This window comes from Callorhinchus milii, unplaced genomic scaffold (genome assembly GCF_018977255.1).
Source record: "Callorhinchus milii isolate IMCB2004 unplaced genomic scaffold, IMCB_Cmil_1.0 Scaffold2, whole genome shotgun sequence".
In the NCBI taxonomy this organism is placed as follows: domain Eukaryota; kingdom Metazoa; phylum Chordata; class Chondrichthyes; order Chimaeriformes; family Callorhinchidae; genus Callorhinchus; species Callorhinchus milii.
Genome location: NW_024704743.1, coordinates 105,746,305 through 105,764,990, shown reverse-complemented (window position 1 = coordinate 105,764,990; position 18,686 = coordinate 105,746,305). Strand labels below are relative to the sequence as shown.

Below are 18,686 nucleotides of genomic sequence, written 5' to 3'. Positions count from 1 at the left end.
TAGAGGAAGGATCCACATCACAGTGTTTACATCCAATGGTCTAATCACACTGGAGTATTTGGGGGTCTCGCTTTCTGGTTCAATCAAAGATTATAAACAACTCTCACATCAGATCCTCCCCTTACATTTTATGGTTTACCATGATGTAATTTTATTTAAGAATGTATATTAACATAGGTAAATATAATTAGTAAAATTTGGACAGTGTTTTTTTCCAGNAAAAAAACTTTTTCAATGGGTCCTCCTTCAATATTTTATGGTCATCTGGGAGAGGATGAGCCTGGCAGAGGAACAGGATTCCCTTTTAGTTTTTTTAAAGACTAAAGCCAGGTGGAAATTTGAGTCTCTAATCTTTGAGTTCGCTCTGGGAGATGCATAAATGGGAACAGATTGGGACCTAGGTTAATGAGGCCTACTTGGCCCTACTTCTGTTTTTGTTTTGGAGCATATCAAAGACCAGTGTCCCAACATGAAAGTCTATATAAATGTAATATTGTATTATTTAATGGATTTAATGAAAATGAGCTCCATGTTGGCTAACATGGCAGTGAAGAACTGAATCTACACCGAATCAGTCTTAAAGTGGACTGGCGACCACGGTTAGTTAAAAATTGATTGCTTTCCACCACCTGAATAACATGGTAGTCTATGGCTTATATATTAGTTATGTAACCGTTATTATCCTTTTTTTAGAAACCGAATTTCTCTCTTGAGTGTTCCATCAATATTCAATTCTAGTTCAGATCTTGTTGCACTTTTTAAGTTGCAATCCACTCATTTTCTCATTTCTTTCATACTAAACTGGACTTTGCCTTTATCCACAAGGTCAGCAATGAAGCTGTCTTTATTAATATTTGTAACTGGTTGCTTAACAAGTCTGAGGTAATGCATTTTAATTTGTTTTGTAGTCTACCCGAATTGGAATGTCTGTAAATGCCATCAGGAAGCAAAGTAAAGAAGAGGACGTCATATCTTTAGCAAAGTCCCTCATTAAATCCTGGAAGAAGCTCTTAGGTAAGAGAGTAAACTGAAGTCCTGCTAATGCGCTACCAATGGTTTATTCGTAGTGAGGATGTTAATTTATACGTCTTCAATATAGTACAGATTGCACTCCAATATCTTGTTGGAATGGTTGAGTCGAAAACATGAATTCCCTGTCTTTCCTCAAACAAAGTAGTAACTGCTATTGGAATTTGGAAATGTGTTGCACATTAAACATATGATGCAGAAATCTAAAGTGATCCAAACTCATCCGGCATATCTTTTACCAAAGGTGGGGTATGGTTGAGTTGAAACAGTGGTTACCATGTTGTATCTCTGAAGTGCAAATGTTTGTCATGTTCAGTGTATCAAGTGTCCCCGTCTAAAAACCTTCCTTTTTGATCATGCTTATGGTCATCTCCCCCCCCCCACCTCTCCCTCCCTCTCCCCCTAGCTCCACCACTGTCAAGTGCTCCGGGACACTACCCCATGTGAAGGGCGCTTTATAAATCCCAGTTGTTGTTCAGGTGGCTAGTTTCATGTCACAAACATAAAGAATGATCATGGGCAAATACACAGAGCTTCTGAGTTATGTACGTGGATGGTATTATCAAGTATAGAACTCACCTTAAATAACCGGTAAACTGCATACATCTCTAATTCATTCCTTAACCATTCTTGTTATGTAATACTGTATGTCTGCTTCTTAGACCTCTTCTGTAGTTGAGCTGGGTGTGATCTGCCTGCATAAGCAAGGTTATCGGTGGTTATGCAGTATGTAGTGTTGAAGTGAAACGCTACCACATAGTCGTGAAAGCTTCTTTGTTACACATTAGGTTGAAGTGACAACAGAGTGTGTATATCTCAAAATACCTTAAAAATAAATGGGCTGAAAGACATTTAACCTGAAAGCCACACTGCATGCTTTTTCAAAATACTGTAATTGAGACTTCAAAGAAGTGACTTAAGTGAACTACTTAAATACAGGCACACCTCTGAACTTGGAACTTGAGAATGTACAAGAGTGATAACGATTATTGCAATCCTTCAAAAAGGTTTAAAAAAAAGTACAACTCAGAGGCACATTGATTTAGAAAGAAGTGAAAATACAGATTATGATAATTAAAGTGCATTTTGGATTGTGTACAACTTTATGTAACAAAGTAGGAGGGAGAGAGCAATTTTCTTACAGTTCTATACGGGTGTCCTTCCATGTAAAAATAGAAAGGTATTGTGTAATGATCACCTGCATGCACAATTGGTTCTTCTGTTGTGTTTTTTCAGGCATTACTAATGTGATTGGTCATAATTTGTATATATTTGCCTAGTGTCTCATTTATGTTAATTCCCTGGAGGTGGATTATGGTTCCCCTAAAATTTTAATTCAACTCTTTGAAGTGTACTTGTTAACTATTTTGGAAGAAAAATCTAGTGACCAAGGGACAAAATGTTGTTCTTTCTTGTATTTTGGTGGATTCTTTATATAAGCACCACAAGCAATATTTCAGTGCTTCGAAACATATGTCTTTGTTCAAAATTTTAGAGAGGAAGAATTTTCATGTTAAAAGTCCAGTTGGACAAAAATATGGAATGGGCATCAAGCCAATAAGATAGAAAATGGAAAATACCATCAGAATTAAAATTTTGCTGCATAAAATTTACCATTTCTACCTATAACTCTGCTTTTGCTTTTGCATTCTTTGCTTATGCCACTGGGATCAAGGCTTCTTACTCAGCTCATAACCCTGAAAGCCAAGTTCTTGGTGGTCCTAGCTGGATAGGCAGCAGGGAGTTTGCCAGATTAGTGCTTTCAGTGATGAACTATGAAGTTTTAGCTTTGACTCTTACGAATCTGCACCAAGTGCTATCTGGAATTAAGTGAGCAATGTGCGTACTTCAGGGAAAGAATGCTTATTCCATTTCAAATCCAGTGAAATTTCCATGCATAAGTTACACATATATAAAAGTGGAACTCTCAGTTTGCTACTGGTTACCAGACTCCCAGCTGACCAAAACAAGTCCCCCGCTTCAATTTGTCCTTCATTCCCAGGCATCTCGAAGACATGATAAAGCGCTGTATGCAACAATAACTTGTAATTATATAGTGCACTCCACTCAGGGTAGTGCCTTAGAGCACTTAACAGTCATGGAGCCTGACTCCGAGCTGGGGAGGTAGGGGTTTGGAGGTGGTCGTAAGCACGGTCGAAGAGGAAAGTTTTCAGGCGGGACTTAAAAAAGGGGAGAGAGAAGGCAAGGCGGAGGGATTGAGGTAGAGTGTTCCAGATTTTGGGGCATAGTGGTCTCCGATGTTGGGGTGGAAGGTGCGAGGAACGAGCAGGAGGCTGGTCCCAGTCGAAGGGAGGTGCCAGGTGGTAGATTGGGGAGTGTGGAGGTCAGAGAAGTAGGGAGGTGCCAGGGAGTGAATGGATTTGAACATGAGTGTGAGAATCTTGAAGTCAATCCGTTCGGTGATGGGGAGCCCGTGGAGCTTGGCCAGAACCGGTGAGATGTGGGTTCAGAGCTTGATCCTGGTCAGCATGCGGGCGAAAAGAGTTTTGAATGAGCTGAATCTTTTGAATGGCGAAGCTGGGGAGACCGACGAGGATAGTGTTGGAGTAATCCAACCGGGAGGTGACAAACTCATGCACAAGGTTTTCGGCTGCATTTAGGGTAAGGTACGGTCAGAGGCGAGCAATGTGTCGGAGGTGGAAGAAGGTGGTCCTGGTTAGGGACCAGATGTGGGGGAGGAAGGACAGCTGAGGGTTGAACTGGACGCCTAGATTGCGCACTGGTTCGGTGAGTCTGAGGGAGAGCCCAGGAAGGTTGAGGAGTTTGGATTTGCAGGATGAAGACGTTGATGAGAGCCAAGGAGTATGGCTTCCGTCTTGTCCATATTCAGTTGCAAGAAGTTTACACTCATTCAGACCTTGATATCTGCCAGATATGCTGATAGAACATTGCCGGATCTGGAGTTGGTACTGGAGGAGACAAAGTAGATTTGTGTGTCATCCGCATACATCTGGAAGTTTACCCCGTGTCTGCGGATGACATCACAACTGCAAGGATTATTATTATTTATCGCAGTTGCTTATGCTAGAATTTAGTTCCTTTCCCTTTCTTTTCTCCTCTCTCTTCCTACAATCGTTTAAAGAATAGGATCATTGTTATGAACTGGAATTATCCTAGCCTGCATAATGTGACTGAAAGATTTACGTTAACAGTATGATACCACTGTGGATAATAGTTTATTTGGTTGAAGTGTAGAGGTTGGCATAGCCATGTGTCCATTTTTTCTAACAAGTGAAAAAATCACGGTAATTCCTGACCGCAAACTAGAGAAGATGAGTCATAGAAGGACACAGATCTGATCGGGCTGAATAGAGTTACGTAGTTGGGGATTTTTAGGTAGAGAATGTATGGAGCTTGAAGGACATAAGCAGAGTTAATGAGATATGGGAATAAGATGTATGGTGCAGTTTGTGTGTCTTGACTGCAGGTCAGCACTTGCTTTATGAAATAAAAGCAAGTAGTCACCCCAGTTCTTGTTTAATATTTAATTAATGAAAAGCTGGGAGTTTTAGAGTAGTAGGTTCAGTGCTAGCTAGACTCCAGACTTGTAAACATTTTAGCATTATAACAAGAATAATGACAAGAAAAATCACTTGCATTTATGTAGCAGAATATCATCTCAAAGCACTGGACACAGGATAATACTTCTAATACAAAGGCATTATATCAGTTGAAGGATTTTTTTAAAGCTTCCTATGCGTTTGTAGATTTACTTTGTAGATTTTCTGACAGGAAAAGACTTGATCAAGAAATATATACATATATATAAATAAAATATGTATATATATATATATACACACACACAGGGTGACCAAAAAATCGTGATAACTACCCTATTATCTAAAAAAAATCATAATTTCTTTAAGACTTATTAGACATTGTAATGGTACCATGACTTTTTGGTCAATCTTGTATATATGATATATATATAATATATATTATAACATTTCTCATTTATTGATTTTTAAACAATGGGCTGTTGCGGAGAAGGAGGAAAGCTGATTTTGTCAGTGATTGGATGAAAGTTTTGAAGGAGTTTAAAGGGTTCTGACTGAAGTGAAGAGGCGATGGCGGGAGCTGAACAGGATAAGCCTCAGTTTTGTCACCGTTGAGTTTAGAGAAAGTTCAGGCTCATCCAAAGCTTGAAGACGAACAGGCAGTCATTGTCAGAACGACAGTAGTTCTGGAGACGGGGTAGAGTCAGAAAGATAGTTAGGTGTTACCTGTGTGCCTTGAAAGTAATCCTCATCCCAGTCGATGATATCACCAAGGGCGAGATGAGGAAAAGGAGGATAGAGTCCTGAGGAACAATGCACGTGAGAGTGCAGAGGCAGAAGGAGAAACTGATAGGGAAGGATTACTTCTTTAAAAAATATAGGATTTGTTTAATATTCTAGGATTCTGTACTTCTGAAAGAGTTGTAGAATAATTGTGTTCAAAATTAATTCTAGATTTCTAATGTAATAGAAAGCCTGTCAGGAAATCTACAAAGTAAATGTGATCCTTAAAGGGCATATGAGACGCTTTTAAAAAAATCTTTCAATTGATATAATGCATTTCGCATCTGGAGAACAAAATAATTATAATTATTCCAATTGGAAAATGTCTCAAAGTGCTTCACAAGGTATACTGGAGAGTGTAGTGACCTTAGTTTGTAGGCAAACTGTATCTGGGGTGGATATGGAGTTATGCCTGTTGCAATATTCTGTTTTTAATTAACTATTTTTGAATTACCTGCAGTTGAGTTTTCTGTCATTTTCTTTAAAAAAATCTTGACTTGAAGATCTGATTGAACATCAGTGGATAATTCAAAAATGTGAACACTTGACATTTTGGTTTGTGGACCAGAATTTGAGGCTAGGATTCATTTGAATGGTTGATGCTAGAAAATCCATTCAGAACCATTAACCTTATTGTAAATGGAAAATAAGGTTGAGATTAAGGGAACTAGTTGCAAGAATGTGAATTTTTCAAAAAAAAACAAAATCCCATGCATCAATGATTTTGCTCTTTTTTAAAAACCCACAGAAAACATACTGAATATGGAACGCGAAAAGGGCACCTGGCCCATCAAGCCCGTTCCTCACAGACCATGTACTATTTGCCCTATCGTGGACTCTACCCAACTTATTAAATCCCCTGAAGAGGTGGCTAAACCACAGGTAAACACTTTCAAGAAGGTAAAGCTCCTTGAAATTTCTCCCCTTGCAATGACTTCCTGAGATAGTTTAGTGAAGCACAGGAGTATCAGTCTTCGGCAATTCTATTTATTCAGCCTTGACTAGTTGCTTTCCACAGTCCCAGCATAGTTTTCTTCACAATATTTGATTATCTGTCTAGATCTATGTTTATCATTCGAGCTTTCAAGTCGATTCTTAACCAGATATTAATCCAGCTATTATTTAAACTGGTTAATCAGCAGAGCATTAACTAGTGTACTTTGCTGGAAGTCTTATTTCATATACCTTGAATTCTGGGAAGAAAACGTAACTAAACTTTAGCCTCTATTGAATCCTGTAGCTCAGTGGTTAGAGCACTCACCTTGTAAGCAAGAGACCTGGGATAGATTCCTGGCAGGGCCAAACGTTGGGCAAGTTTCCTTACTCCACATGCCTCTTGTTTACCTAGCAATAAGTAGGAACCCGGTTGTTAGTTGATTGGTGGATCGCTTTTCTGGGGGTAATAATTCCTTCAAAAATATATATAAATAATAAGTTGGTCACTCAATCCACAACTGTTTGTGGGTCACTGCTGTGGGCACTTGGCTGCCGTGTTTCGCCAACAAAAAAATTCAGTCAATTCAATTTATAGTATATTCTGTAAAGCGCTTTGCGACGTCTTGAAGACGTGATAAGGTGCTATATCAAATGCAAGGATTATTATTTCTTGAAGCTTGTTAATTTTGTACTTGTGTACAAAATTGTCTTTGAATTCTATGCTCCTGTTAAGTAACTATCCATGCTTCTCTTTATGTTGGAGACTTTTGTTCGTGCCGCTTCTCAGTGCTCCTACAACGGAAATAAACTCAGGTTTTTTTTAACTTTCATAATTTGGAACTGTAAATTCCCAAAATATTATTCTCTGAATCTTTTTCTTTGAAAATTAAGAATACAAAACATGCACACAATGCCTAAGGTATAACCCTTAGCAATGTATTATTCAGTCTTAAAATAACTGGCTTGATTTATGAATCAAATGCCTTCACAGCACATCTTACTATTTGATAAACCTTGTTGACAACAACATCACATTGACTGTTATACTTTCAGTCATTCAGATACTTGTAGGCACTGATTCATTGTGACACATGTTCACTCTTACAATATGCATTCCATTTATACTTGGTCTGCATCATTTCCATTTAAAAACCCTCCTTATTTAGACTGCTTTGTTGGTCTAGATTTCTCTAAATGTTAACAATCTCCCTTATATTGCAATAGTGTCGACATAGTTTACTGTCATCCATAAATTTTATAATGGACAAAGTACCCTCCTCCAAAACATGCAAATATACCTAACCCAGGTGGAACTCCAACCCGATTACCATCCCCATCAAAGTTTGGAGTGTTATCAGCTGTTCCTCAAGCAATGTATAAAGGCCTTTATTAAATACTTCTGAAAATAAGAAAAAAAATATACAAAAAACTTGTATATCCCTTGTCTGCTAATTTAATTGCCTAATTTAATTGCCTTGCAGACCAAGAAAATTCCAGTAAATTTGTGAGGAGTGCTTACTACGCATTTTTATCTCTATGCTCGTTAGGTAAACGTTGAGAGCATCGTATAAGATGCTGTTGTACATTTTTCTCCATTTCGGACACTAGACTAGCTGGTTTTATGCATCCTTAGCCAGACTACTTTGTTGGTCTAGATCTCTAAATGCTAACAATCTGACTTACATTGCAATATATACATGTCCACTAATTTCTTGCTGTTTTTGAATAGTAGAAGAGTATTTGCTGTCCTTCAGTCCTCAAGTACAGGTCCTGTATTTTCTCATTCATTTCCATGAGGATTTTTGGGTCCTTGTTATGGTTAAAATACCCAATACAAGATAACCCCATTATAACGTGGTAGTTGAGGTCCACAAAATGCCGGCACAAACAGTGCTACCAGGTCACGACGTCACCAATTGCGTGGTTGGTGTCTTCATCGCACAGAAAGCCAGCTAGCTGCTCTTGCGTTGCTATTACTTGGATTTGAAATGCAATGATGGGATTTTGATTTCCAGGTAACAAAATATCAAACCCCACAGCACAAAATGAAAATATTAGAGTCCACAGCATGTTATAAGCAAACACATTATAACGAGGCATGCTTAAAGTCTAGGTAGAATGCTGTTAGAACAAAGTACTCCACAAAATGAGCAATACTCATCTCTGCTTAAGCAAGACAATAACCCTCAAGCAGAGACCTGCCATCCTGGGTCTCTATTTGCACTGAGCTGCTCTGGGATTGTACAGTATAATAGCAGTGGTGGATCATGTGCCCTGGAACATATCCATTTATTTGCATAGAAGCCAGTACTCTGTGTAGTCTGAAGGCAAAACAGGAGGTAGCTGAACTGGGACATATTAGTACCTGCTCGATACTGCTGTGTGCTCAGCTGGCCCTGCACTTTCCTGATTCAGACACCTCCATTTTGACTTTCAGCTCATCCTAAGTGCTAACTTCCTGCATATAAATCAAATTGTTTTCGAAATCCCACATGTTTCCATACCATAACATATTAGACTGGTCCCTGTTGCAAGGAGAGTTCCGAAATGGTAGCATTTAATGGGAGGGAAATGAGCTGCTAAACTAGATATTCCTACAAACATTGTAATGCTCCCTTCAATTGTAATTAATGAATACGGCAAAGTACAATATAAAATTACATTTGTATAGCGTCTTTCATGTTGGGAGAACGTCCCAAGCCTCTGGACAGTAAAGGATTTGGACCTGAATCTTTTTTAGGTTTCAGTTTGGCTTGGTTGTCAGGGCTCTTGTCTCTGATCAGAGTGTTGTGGGGGGTCATGTCAGGATCAAACTTCATGGTCAGCCAACAAAATATTTTTTTCTTGTTTGAATATTTCTTGATTTATGTCATAAATCACTGGTCTAGGCTGATACTTCAGCATTATTGGAGATGCCATGTATTGAATGAGTTGTTAAAACACATTGATGTTAGCCTGTTCTCAGATGGAATTTAAAGATCCCTCGACACTTTAAAACAAGAAGGGAGTTTCTGCCAGTGTTCTGGACAACCAAATTAATTGGTCCTCCAGATTAAAGAAAAATGGTCATTCAATCCATGACTGTTTGTGGGACACCAGCAATTAGCAGCCACGTTTTGCCCATAAAACACCCAGTCAATCCACTTTTACATTATATTCTGTAAAGTGCTTTGAGACGTCTCAATGACGTGATATCAAATGCAAGGATTATTATTATTATTATTAAATGTTCATTCACTTCATGGCTGTTGGCGGGAGTTTGCTCCCACAAACTGCTGCTGTGTTTGCCTACACAAGCACTCACTATACTTGACAGTAATTAATGCTTTCATTTTCGTTCTAATCCGTGCTTCACTAAAATCTACTGCGTTATAAATTTCACAGCTAGATTGACTGGATCTAGAAGTTTAACAAATTTGTCCTTTTCCAATATTTCAAGCTGGCATACTGCTTACCGCTTAGCTTATACATATATATATATATAATACCAATATATAGATATATATATAATATCACATATATATATGTCCTTGCAGCTATCCTCAATCTGCTACCCACTTAATCTTCCCAGGACTTATCTCACATTCATACAATTTGCTCCTCTGAAGTCTTGAGGCTCTATGTTTTTATTTTTGGTCTTTGCCTTTAGGTAGGATTGGTTTTATGATGCATAATCTTTGCACATTTACATCTTATTAATAATTTCTAGTGGACTCTTAAGTGCTAAATCTAAATTTGTCCTAGCACAAAGCTGCACATTATATATTAAGATGTAGTACTTGTTAAATCCAAATGCAAACTAATTGGTTATCTGACTCTTGCTAAAAGCATGTTTATATCCTCGGACCATCATAAGTGTGTTTCTGAAAGATGTAAGGATTATCATAAAAAAACGGCTTAAAGTCTGTCCATCTTTTCTGGTATCTTTCATTTTTTTTAAATTTGAGGTGGGCAATTTTTTATTTTGCAAAACTTTCCAGTTCTCCCTGGTAGGTCAACGATGGGAAAGAAATACCTAACAAAAAAAAACTTCAATGCATAACCCCAAATTTATAAATCAATATCGCCCAACTCAAATTCAAATAATTGAGGTCTTTGGGATCTGGAAAGGAAGCAACCACTTAAAGCATAGAAATTCACAGCACCGGTCTGAAGGCCACTTGGCCTTCTTTGTTGGTTCTCTGAAAGAGCAATCCATTTAGTCCACGTGTCTACCTTTTCACCTTATACCATTACTACTTTTTTAGATATCTAACTTGTTTCTCTTCATATGGATTCTGCCTCTATCACTATACTTGGCAGGATATCCAAGCAACTGTTGTGAAAAAAAATCCTGCTAATTTCCTCCCTTTGCTCTTTTGTTAATTATCATAAATTAATCCGCTCTAGTCACTGACTCACCAAACAGTGGAAATGACTTCTCCCTATTGACTCTTAAAACCCCTCATAATTTTATAGACCTCTATCAATACCACCTCAACCTCCTCTTTTCCAGTGTAAATGGGCTCAGCTCCTTCAGTCTCTTACCTGGAGGGATGCACTGATAGTGTCACTGGTAGTATGACGGTTTTAAATAAGGAAAGCTGTAAATCTTATCCCATTGTGTGCCGTTTTGGGAGCTGCACTATGGGAAAAAATATCAAAGCTTTAGAGAATGCAGCTATATTCACAAGGATGATGCTGGAGCTGAGAAGATTTAGCTATAGGAAAAGGCTGGAGAAGTTTGAAGCAGAGAAGATTAAAGGAAGACATGACAAAGGTGTTTAAGATAATCAAAGGATTTGAGAGACGAATGTAACAGGGAATGCGGCTGGCAATTGTTTTGAGTACAAGGGGTGAATTTAGGATTGTAATTTTGAGTGTGAAAGTGAAGTGTTGGGGGAAAAATTCTCCCAGAGGGTTACCGTAGAATTATGGAATTATTTACCAGGGGTGGATTTGGAGCAGAAGCAATTGGAGCATGTAAAAAGTAATCAAATATAGACACGGAGGAAGGTATTAAATGGTGCAGAGAAAGAGCATGGAATTGGGATTAGGATAGATTGCTTCATTGGAGGAACATGCACTGACACTAATACAATTGGTTGAATGGCCTCCTACTGTGGTATAACTTTCTATAACGGCCTGAGATTGAAGGGGGGTAAATTCAGAACAAATCTGCGGAAACACTACTTCAGTGAGTGAGTAGATTTATGGAACAGGTTCCCTGGGTAGACAGTGGAAGCAGAAAATGTTGTTTGTTTTAAGAACAAATTAGATAAATTTCTGCTAGAAAATAGTATCTCTGAATACAGTATATAGTTAGGGACAAAACATGTCAAGCGACTGCCAGGATGGTGGAAAGCGAACTAAATGGATCTTAGTCTTATTTTGCCTAACAAATTCTTATGTTCTTATGGTCTGGTACCAGTCGGGGATGTCTTCTTGAAAATTCTGAAGCTTGTGCAAATCTTAATTTTGTACTTCTGCTAATTGACATCTTTCCCCATTGGGGATGTAGTTTGCTTGGCTTTCTTATTCTTTTCCCATCTACCAAACTAGTTCCTGCTTCTGAGCCAAAGCCAAAGTAGATTGTTTATTAAATTTGAGCTAATGCCATTATATATAGCAAGTCGAATGGAATGTGTATAGCACTCTTTAGTAATAAATATGACCTGCTAGACCTAAGACTTGATAAAGAATGGATCTTTTGAAACAAATGGTAGTAGTCTGTATCTCATGTCTATAAGGCTATAGCCAGACTTTAAAAACGTCAGGCACTATACGTTTTGAAAAGCACAATTGTGTAAAATTTGGTACAATTGGTCAGTATGACTATAGCAATAACGAGCAGGTGCAGAGAATATAATCGTCACATTCACACGGTATTGTAGCAATGTGCTGTCCCTAAATGGGAAATGGTGCATTCAACACCACTTGAATATTGTTACTATTTAAAGGAAACATGGGGTCTTCCGTTTAACTTTGCTTGTATTCCCAAGTTATTCAAATTAATTAGCTACTGATTTCATTGTTTGGAACATTGCTAGCACAGATTAGCTGCCACAAGTTAATATTCATTTTCATTTTAATCAATTTTATATTGTAAAGCACTTTGAGACATTTATCTTACATGAAAGTTGCTATTTCAATGCAAGTTTATTATTTATACAGGACAACCCCTTTATGAGGTTTCTGGGTCCAAAACCTCACGCCGCGCATTATAAAGCAGCTCGATAACATAGCCAACATCCAGTTTGGCCAGTCGTCACTTCCTGCGTGAACAACAGCAGTCATCAGCACTTCCTGGGTATTGTGAAGCATGAACAACAACAACAATAAAATTAAGTTTATAGAGCACCTTTCACATCGGGAGGACTTCCCAAGGCCCTGAAAACAGCAGCAACTACATGCATTTATATAGTGCCCTTTACACGGGGCAGCGTTTCGGAGCACTTAACAGTGGTGGAGCCTGACGCCAGCCGGGGGTACGGGGGAGGTGACCTTAAGCACGGTTCAAGAAGAAGGTCTAAAAGGGAAGAAGAGGGTAAAATGGAGGGATTGTGGGGAGTGTTCCAAAGTTTCGGGGCATAGCGTGGCTGCTGATGGTGGAGCAGAGAGGACGAGGGACAAGCAGGAGGCCAGAACCAGCCCAGTGAAATCCAACGGTGGTGGAGTGGGAAAAAAACAGGTCAGAAAGGTAGGGAGGTTCCAGGTCGTGAAGGGATTTGTAGACGAATGAGAGGATCTTGCAATCGATCCGTATTGTGCTAGGGAGCCAGTGGAGCCTGATGAGGACTGATGTGATGGGAGTATGGAGTTTAATGTGGGTGAGAATAAGGGCAGCAGAATTCTGAATCAGTTGTACTTTGTGTGTAGTGGAGCTGGGGGACCAGTGAGGCGGGTGTTGGAATAATCAAGGTGGGAGGTAACGAAGCTGTGGATGAGGGTTTTGGCTGCGTTGGGGTGTGATGTTAGCGGTAATCTGAAGACCCTTTGTTATGTTCAATGAATGATCCTGCTTTTTTTTCCCCCTCTGTTAAGGTTGTATGAATGAGACTGTTATCATCTTGCCACTTTTCTATCTTCAAAGCCCCCTTCGACCAGCCAGACCTGTGTGGGGAGGGTAAATTGGCCCCGGCCTTCCCAAGGTTTAGCTTCACTCTTCTGCTTGCTCATTCACTTGGGAAACGCAAGCTAACTCTACATTTCTCCCACCCTCTATGCCCCACTGTCAGTGGCCAAGCCTTCAGTCACTATACCCTCACCCTTTGGAACTTTCTCCCTCAACTCTTCTGTCTTGACCAATCTCTATCTTGAAAAGCTGACTTTGACCAGGCTTGTGGTCACCTCCCTCAGTCCCCCTGCTTGGTGACTGTCACCATCTTTATAAAGCATTCCAAGACATTACTCTACATGTTGAGTGCTATGTAAATTCCAGTTGTTGTTAAGCCATGTATGTTGAAGGTATTGTTTGGAATTTGGTCACTTTTGTGTTATAAAACGTTAATGGTAAATGATTTCTCATAAATCTGTTCAAGAGCAAATGTTTTGTACCTTCATTTTCACAGATGGTCCAGCAGCTGAGAAATCCTCAGAAGAGAGAAAAAGAGATTCAGTTTCCTTGACACAAAACAGTCCAGAAGCAAAAGAAGAAAGGTGAGGAGCTTCTTACGATTCAGCTGAGAAAACATCAAAAGGAGGTGGTTTGGGTAATTCTCTCATAGGGAATCAGGGTACCATTGAATTTTTAAATACTCACATTCACCAAATCATTGCCAGACATCCTACATGGAGTAACTTGGGAAGCAGACAATCTCTTGGCAGCATCACAAAAACCTGCCTTTTGCTGCAAAATGTGCCTTCAGTTGTTAGATGCAACATCAACAGTCGCTGTGGGATGTTTAGATCCCACTGTCTGAGCTCAGAATGAGCCTCATTTACGCATGAAAAGATGAAAAACACATCCTGGGTGGCCTGGCAGTATAAGTAATGTACCTTTCAACCACAGACAGCAAGACTTTGATTTTTTTTGTCATTATTTTTCACTCACAACTGTAATCCTTGTTTCTGATTTTTTTTACAGAGTAGGACATTCATAATTGGTAACTGTGTATCTTGGTTAGGGGAGGGGGGATAAGGGGAGACAAAAAGCAGACACCCCTATATTTAATTAAGATTGGATTTCAAATCTCTTAAATTGGTACAGATTTGTAGCTTACATATGGAGCTTCCTTATCTATATGCTCCCTTTTGGTGCTGACATCCGCAGGCATGGAGTAAACTTCATGTAGATGACACATAAATCTACTTCTCCAGCTACAACTCCAGGTCCGCCGATGTTCTCCCTTCCTATCTGGCAGACATCAGGGCCTGGATGAGCAAAAACTTCCTCAATGTTGACAAGACAGAAGCCATACTCATTGGCTCCCTTCAAAGTCTTCTATCCTGGGCCTCTGACCTCTTCAACTTCCCAGGCCCATCCCTCATAATTATCAAACTAGTGCGCAACCGAGGCTTCAGGTTCGACCCACAGCTTCCCCACATCCGGTCCCTGACCAGGACTGCCTTCCTCCACCTCTGCCACATTGCCCACCTCCGACCATATCTTACCCGAAATGCAGGCGAAACACTCATCTATGTTTGTCACCTCCCGACCGGACTTCTCAAATGCCCTCTCTGCCGATCTCCCAGCTTCACAGATGATCCAAAACTCCGCCGCCCGCATACTCACCCACACTAAACTCCGTACCCCCATCACACCAGTTCTAGCCAGGCTGCACTGGCTCTATCGCTGAAAGGAACGATTTTAAGAGCTCACTCATTTTCAAATCCCTTCATGCCCTTGCACCTCCCTACCTCTCTAACCTGCTTACCTCACAACCCACTACCCGCTGCCTCCACTCAACTGTTTCTGGCTTCTTGCATGTCCCTCATGCCCTCCTTTCCACAATTGCTCGCCGTGCTTTCAGCCACAATGCCTGAAACTCTGGAACACTCTTCCTCTATCCTGCCGCGTTGCCCCTTCCTTCCCCATCTTCACGTCGCACCATTTGACCGTGTCTACGGTCACCTCCCTCTCCCCCCGGATCGTCGACGTGCTCTTGTCACTGTCAAGCTGGGACGCTACCCTGCGTGAGTAGCGCTATATAAAAGCTAGTTTTGTTTAAAAATGACAAATCCCATTTCCCATCAGCCTCTGTAAGATGCCGTAATCGCTCATTTTGTTGAGCAGGAACGTTTGAAAGGGTTTCCTCAGCTTCTTGTTGCTCTGCATGGAGTTGTCCAGAAATAAAAGTTTATAAGATTCCCCTGGGAAACTAACACATAGGAATGTGAGAAATAAGGTGAAGGAGGAGTTTGGTGTCACCAACTGGGTTAGTGTTAATATGTTGCTTAGTTTGGGTACTGATATGAGATTGATTGTCAGTTGCTGCAGTAACATCTTGGCTCAGTTGGTAGCATTGTTGCCTTCCGCACTCTGTTGAAGAGTTTCACCCAAAGTATAAAATTAGCTTTCCCTTTCAGATGCTGATTAACCTGCTGTGGATTCTGGCATTTTCTGCTTTTATTTGAGACTAGGTGTATCCGTTGCAGCTTTGCTTGCAACCAAAGGATCCAATATGGAATGTAGATTGACACAGAGACAGACATTTCGTCTTCATCTATACTCAGCTGAGAGGACTCCTGTGGGAGGACTCTTTTAATATGTTTTCTCTCACAGTCTCTCTCTCCCAGTCTCTCTCACCCAGTCTCTCTCCTAGTCTTTGTCTCTCTCTCTCTCTCTCTCTCTCTCTGTCTCTGTCTCTCTCTCTCACAGTCTTTTTCTCTCTGTTTTTCTCTCTCTCCCACAAAACACACAGTCACTATAGTTTATAATATATTCTCTCACAGTATCGCTCTCTCTGTCTCCCTCTCTTAGTCTCTCTGTCTCTCTTTCACTATCTCAGTCTCACTATCTGTCAGTCCCACATGGGAGGATTCTAGCTCCCATGACAACCAGAAAAAAGTGCAATACATTTGTTGCAGAATATAGTATCTCTGAACTGTGTGTGCTTTCCTCTGTTGCTACATAGTTGCAGAATATGATTCTTACCTGATATTTTGTGGCTTAATTAAAGCATTTTTTTAATATAGCTCATTAACGATAGGAGATCCCCCCCAAAAAATTGTACCCATAACACTGCCAGATGAAAGACCTTTCCGATGAGGTATAAATCATGACTCTACATCAATCGGTTATTACATGATACACTGACATACACACAGACATTTCATCTTTATTTGTATAGATTTTCTGGTTTTCCCTTTATTGCTTTATAGCTTGTGCTTGATAGCATTTTGTTACAATGGCACACTTGTTTGTTTACAATGGTATTTCTCATTTGCTGGTCTGAAGATGTTAAGTCGGTTCATGATAACCTTATGCCTGGTCTATAACAGGGATCTCTTTAGATTGAGTGACCTAAAGGGCTCATTTAGTGATGGTCTGCCTTATTCTAAGAAGGAACTGAGCCAATCCCTGATATTAAAAAGGTTGAGAAACACTGGTTTAATAGCACTCTGTGGTGTAGATGTAGTTTTGGAGAATCATGATGATTTTGTGAGCTGAATGTGTTTAGTCCCAACAAAATCCTGAGTTTTGATTTCTCCTTGCTTGTAGTTCAGGCAGCAATTCCACTTACGCCTATGAAACCTCGTGTACTTCATCTCCTTTTCAACTAAAAAGTTATCCTCAGGCTCCTTTCACCACCGATTCTGTGCGGATCAAATGCAGAGAACTGCTATCTGCTGCCCTAAAAACAGATGGTAAGTCTCATTCATACAAGCTTAACAAGGATATGCAGGCACATTCATTGAAATTCATTTTCTAACAAAATACTTTTTTATTCTTCAAAATTAATTTCTGATTTTTGTACAGTGCTGAATACCAGGATTTTTGTGTTCACATCTGTGAACATTAATGATACCTCAACAGTTTAAAGCTATGTAATAGATTTTTGATGAAGACTTGCTTGTATTTTTTAATTGGGCTTTTGTTCTCTTTTGAAAATGACCTTCCTGAGATCTTTACCAGGGTCCTACCATATTTCTGAAAACAATTGGGTGTTCTTCAGATCAGTGCAATTTTTTCTCCACAAATTCTTTATTTCATCAGGAATTTGTTCTTGTCTATACAATTCCCACCTAGTCTTAACCCACTTTTTTAAAAAAATAAGTCTTTAAAACGTAAGATAATACAGAATTGTGTTTTTTTTATTCAGTCTTAATCTGGGAGTCAAGTCTTTTTAACAATTGCAGAAAAGAATTTACAAATCAATACTGAAATTGTGAATTTTCCACAATTTTAATGCTTCCATTTGAAGATAAAATAGTCTGACAAGCTTAGTCCTAGGTGGATTTTCAGGCTTCAGGGTGTCCATAGCCATAAATTGTAGTTGAGACTGGAACTAGTTGAGCAACTAAAGAAAAGACACTCACAAGTTGTATTTAATTGAAGCTGCATTCAGTTTTTACTTAGAAACTTTTGTTTTTCTTTGCTACATTTTTTTACTTTATTCTTAATTATCTTCCTAAATATTTTTATTTCACATGCTCTCAGGTTAAGGAGTCAAGCAGCCTGCTTCCAGGCCTCTGTCAGTACTCTTGATGTAGTCATTATATACAGGCATGAATGTTATTTGCTTGTATTTCACAAAATATCCCATTTTCCTCACCTTTGGCTTGAAGCATCTGGTCCACTCAGTGCCAACTCAGTGGTTTAGCTGAAGATTAGAACTGCCCTGTAAAATTCCAGCATTGCCGTCTGTCTCTTCCCACTCTCATGCACAGTGACTTTTGAAGAAATTGTCAACGTAAATCTGCATTCAAGTGATTTATTGCAGCATCAGAACAAAATATTTTTGTTGGGTTACTGTCTGATGGCTACCTGCCTGTATTTCTGGACCCCACCAATTTGTGAAGACATTTGTACAAAAAAATTAACTATTTTGTTCTTAAAACCACGTAGAATCATAGTAACATTCATAATCATCATTCTTATTCAGAGGAAGCTTGTTCAGCCCATTATCCCTTGATTTTCCTTCTTCCACCATACCATACGTATTTCTTTTTTCACATATTTGACTAATTCCCTTTTAAAAGCTATTATGCATTTGGTTTCAACCACTGTTTTTGGTAGGGTATTCGAGGTCCTAATTACCCTCTGCGTGTATGTAAAAGCATATATGTTTCTCTTAATCTCTCCCTTTGTTTTTTCTGGTAAACTTAAATTTAACCTATACTTACCCATTCACAGTTCAGTGAAAATTGTTTCCTTCTTATTTACTTCAGCACAGCCCCTCATAATTGTGAGCACCTCTATCAGGTCTGCTCTCGATCTCCTCTGGCCTAGTGAGCTATGCTTATTGAAATAAAATTTATTTATAGAGACTTCTTTGT

The 18,686-nt window shown here is 39.4% G+C and overlaps 1 protein-coding gene across 2 annotated transcripts in view; it reads left to right on the top strand.

Moving 5' to 3' along the window:
* tcea1 (transcription elongation factor A (SII), 1) overlaps positions 1-18,686 on the top strand; it is a 32,502-nt gene that overhangs the window by 9,649 nt on the left and 4,167 nt on the right. For both annotated transcript variants that reach the window (XM_042332153.1, XM_042332154.1), the window contains 3 exons: positions 909-1,014; positions 13,817-13,904; positions 16,909-17,054. In XM_042332153.1, the coding sequence (XP_042188087.1) occupies positions 909-1,014; positions 13,817-13,904; positions 16,909-17,054 (340 nt within the window). The remainder of the gene's footprint in view (positions 1-908; positions 1,015-13,816; positions 13,905-16,908; positions 17,055-18,686) is intronic.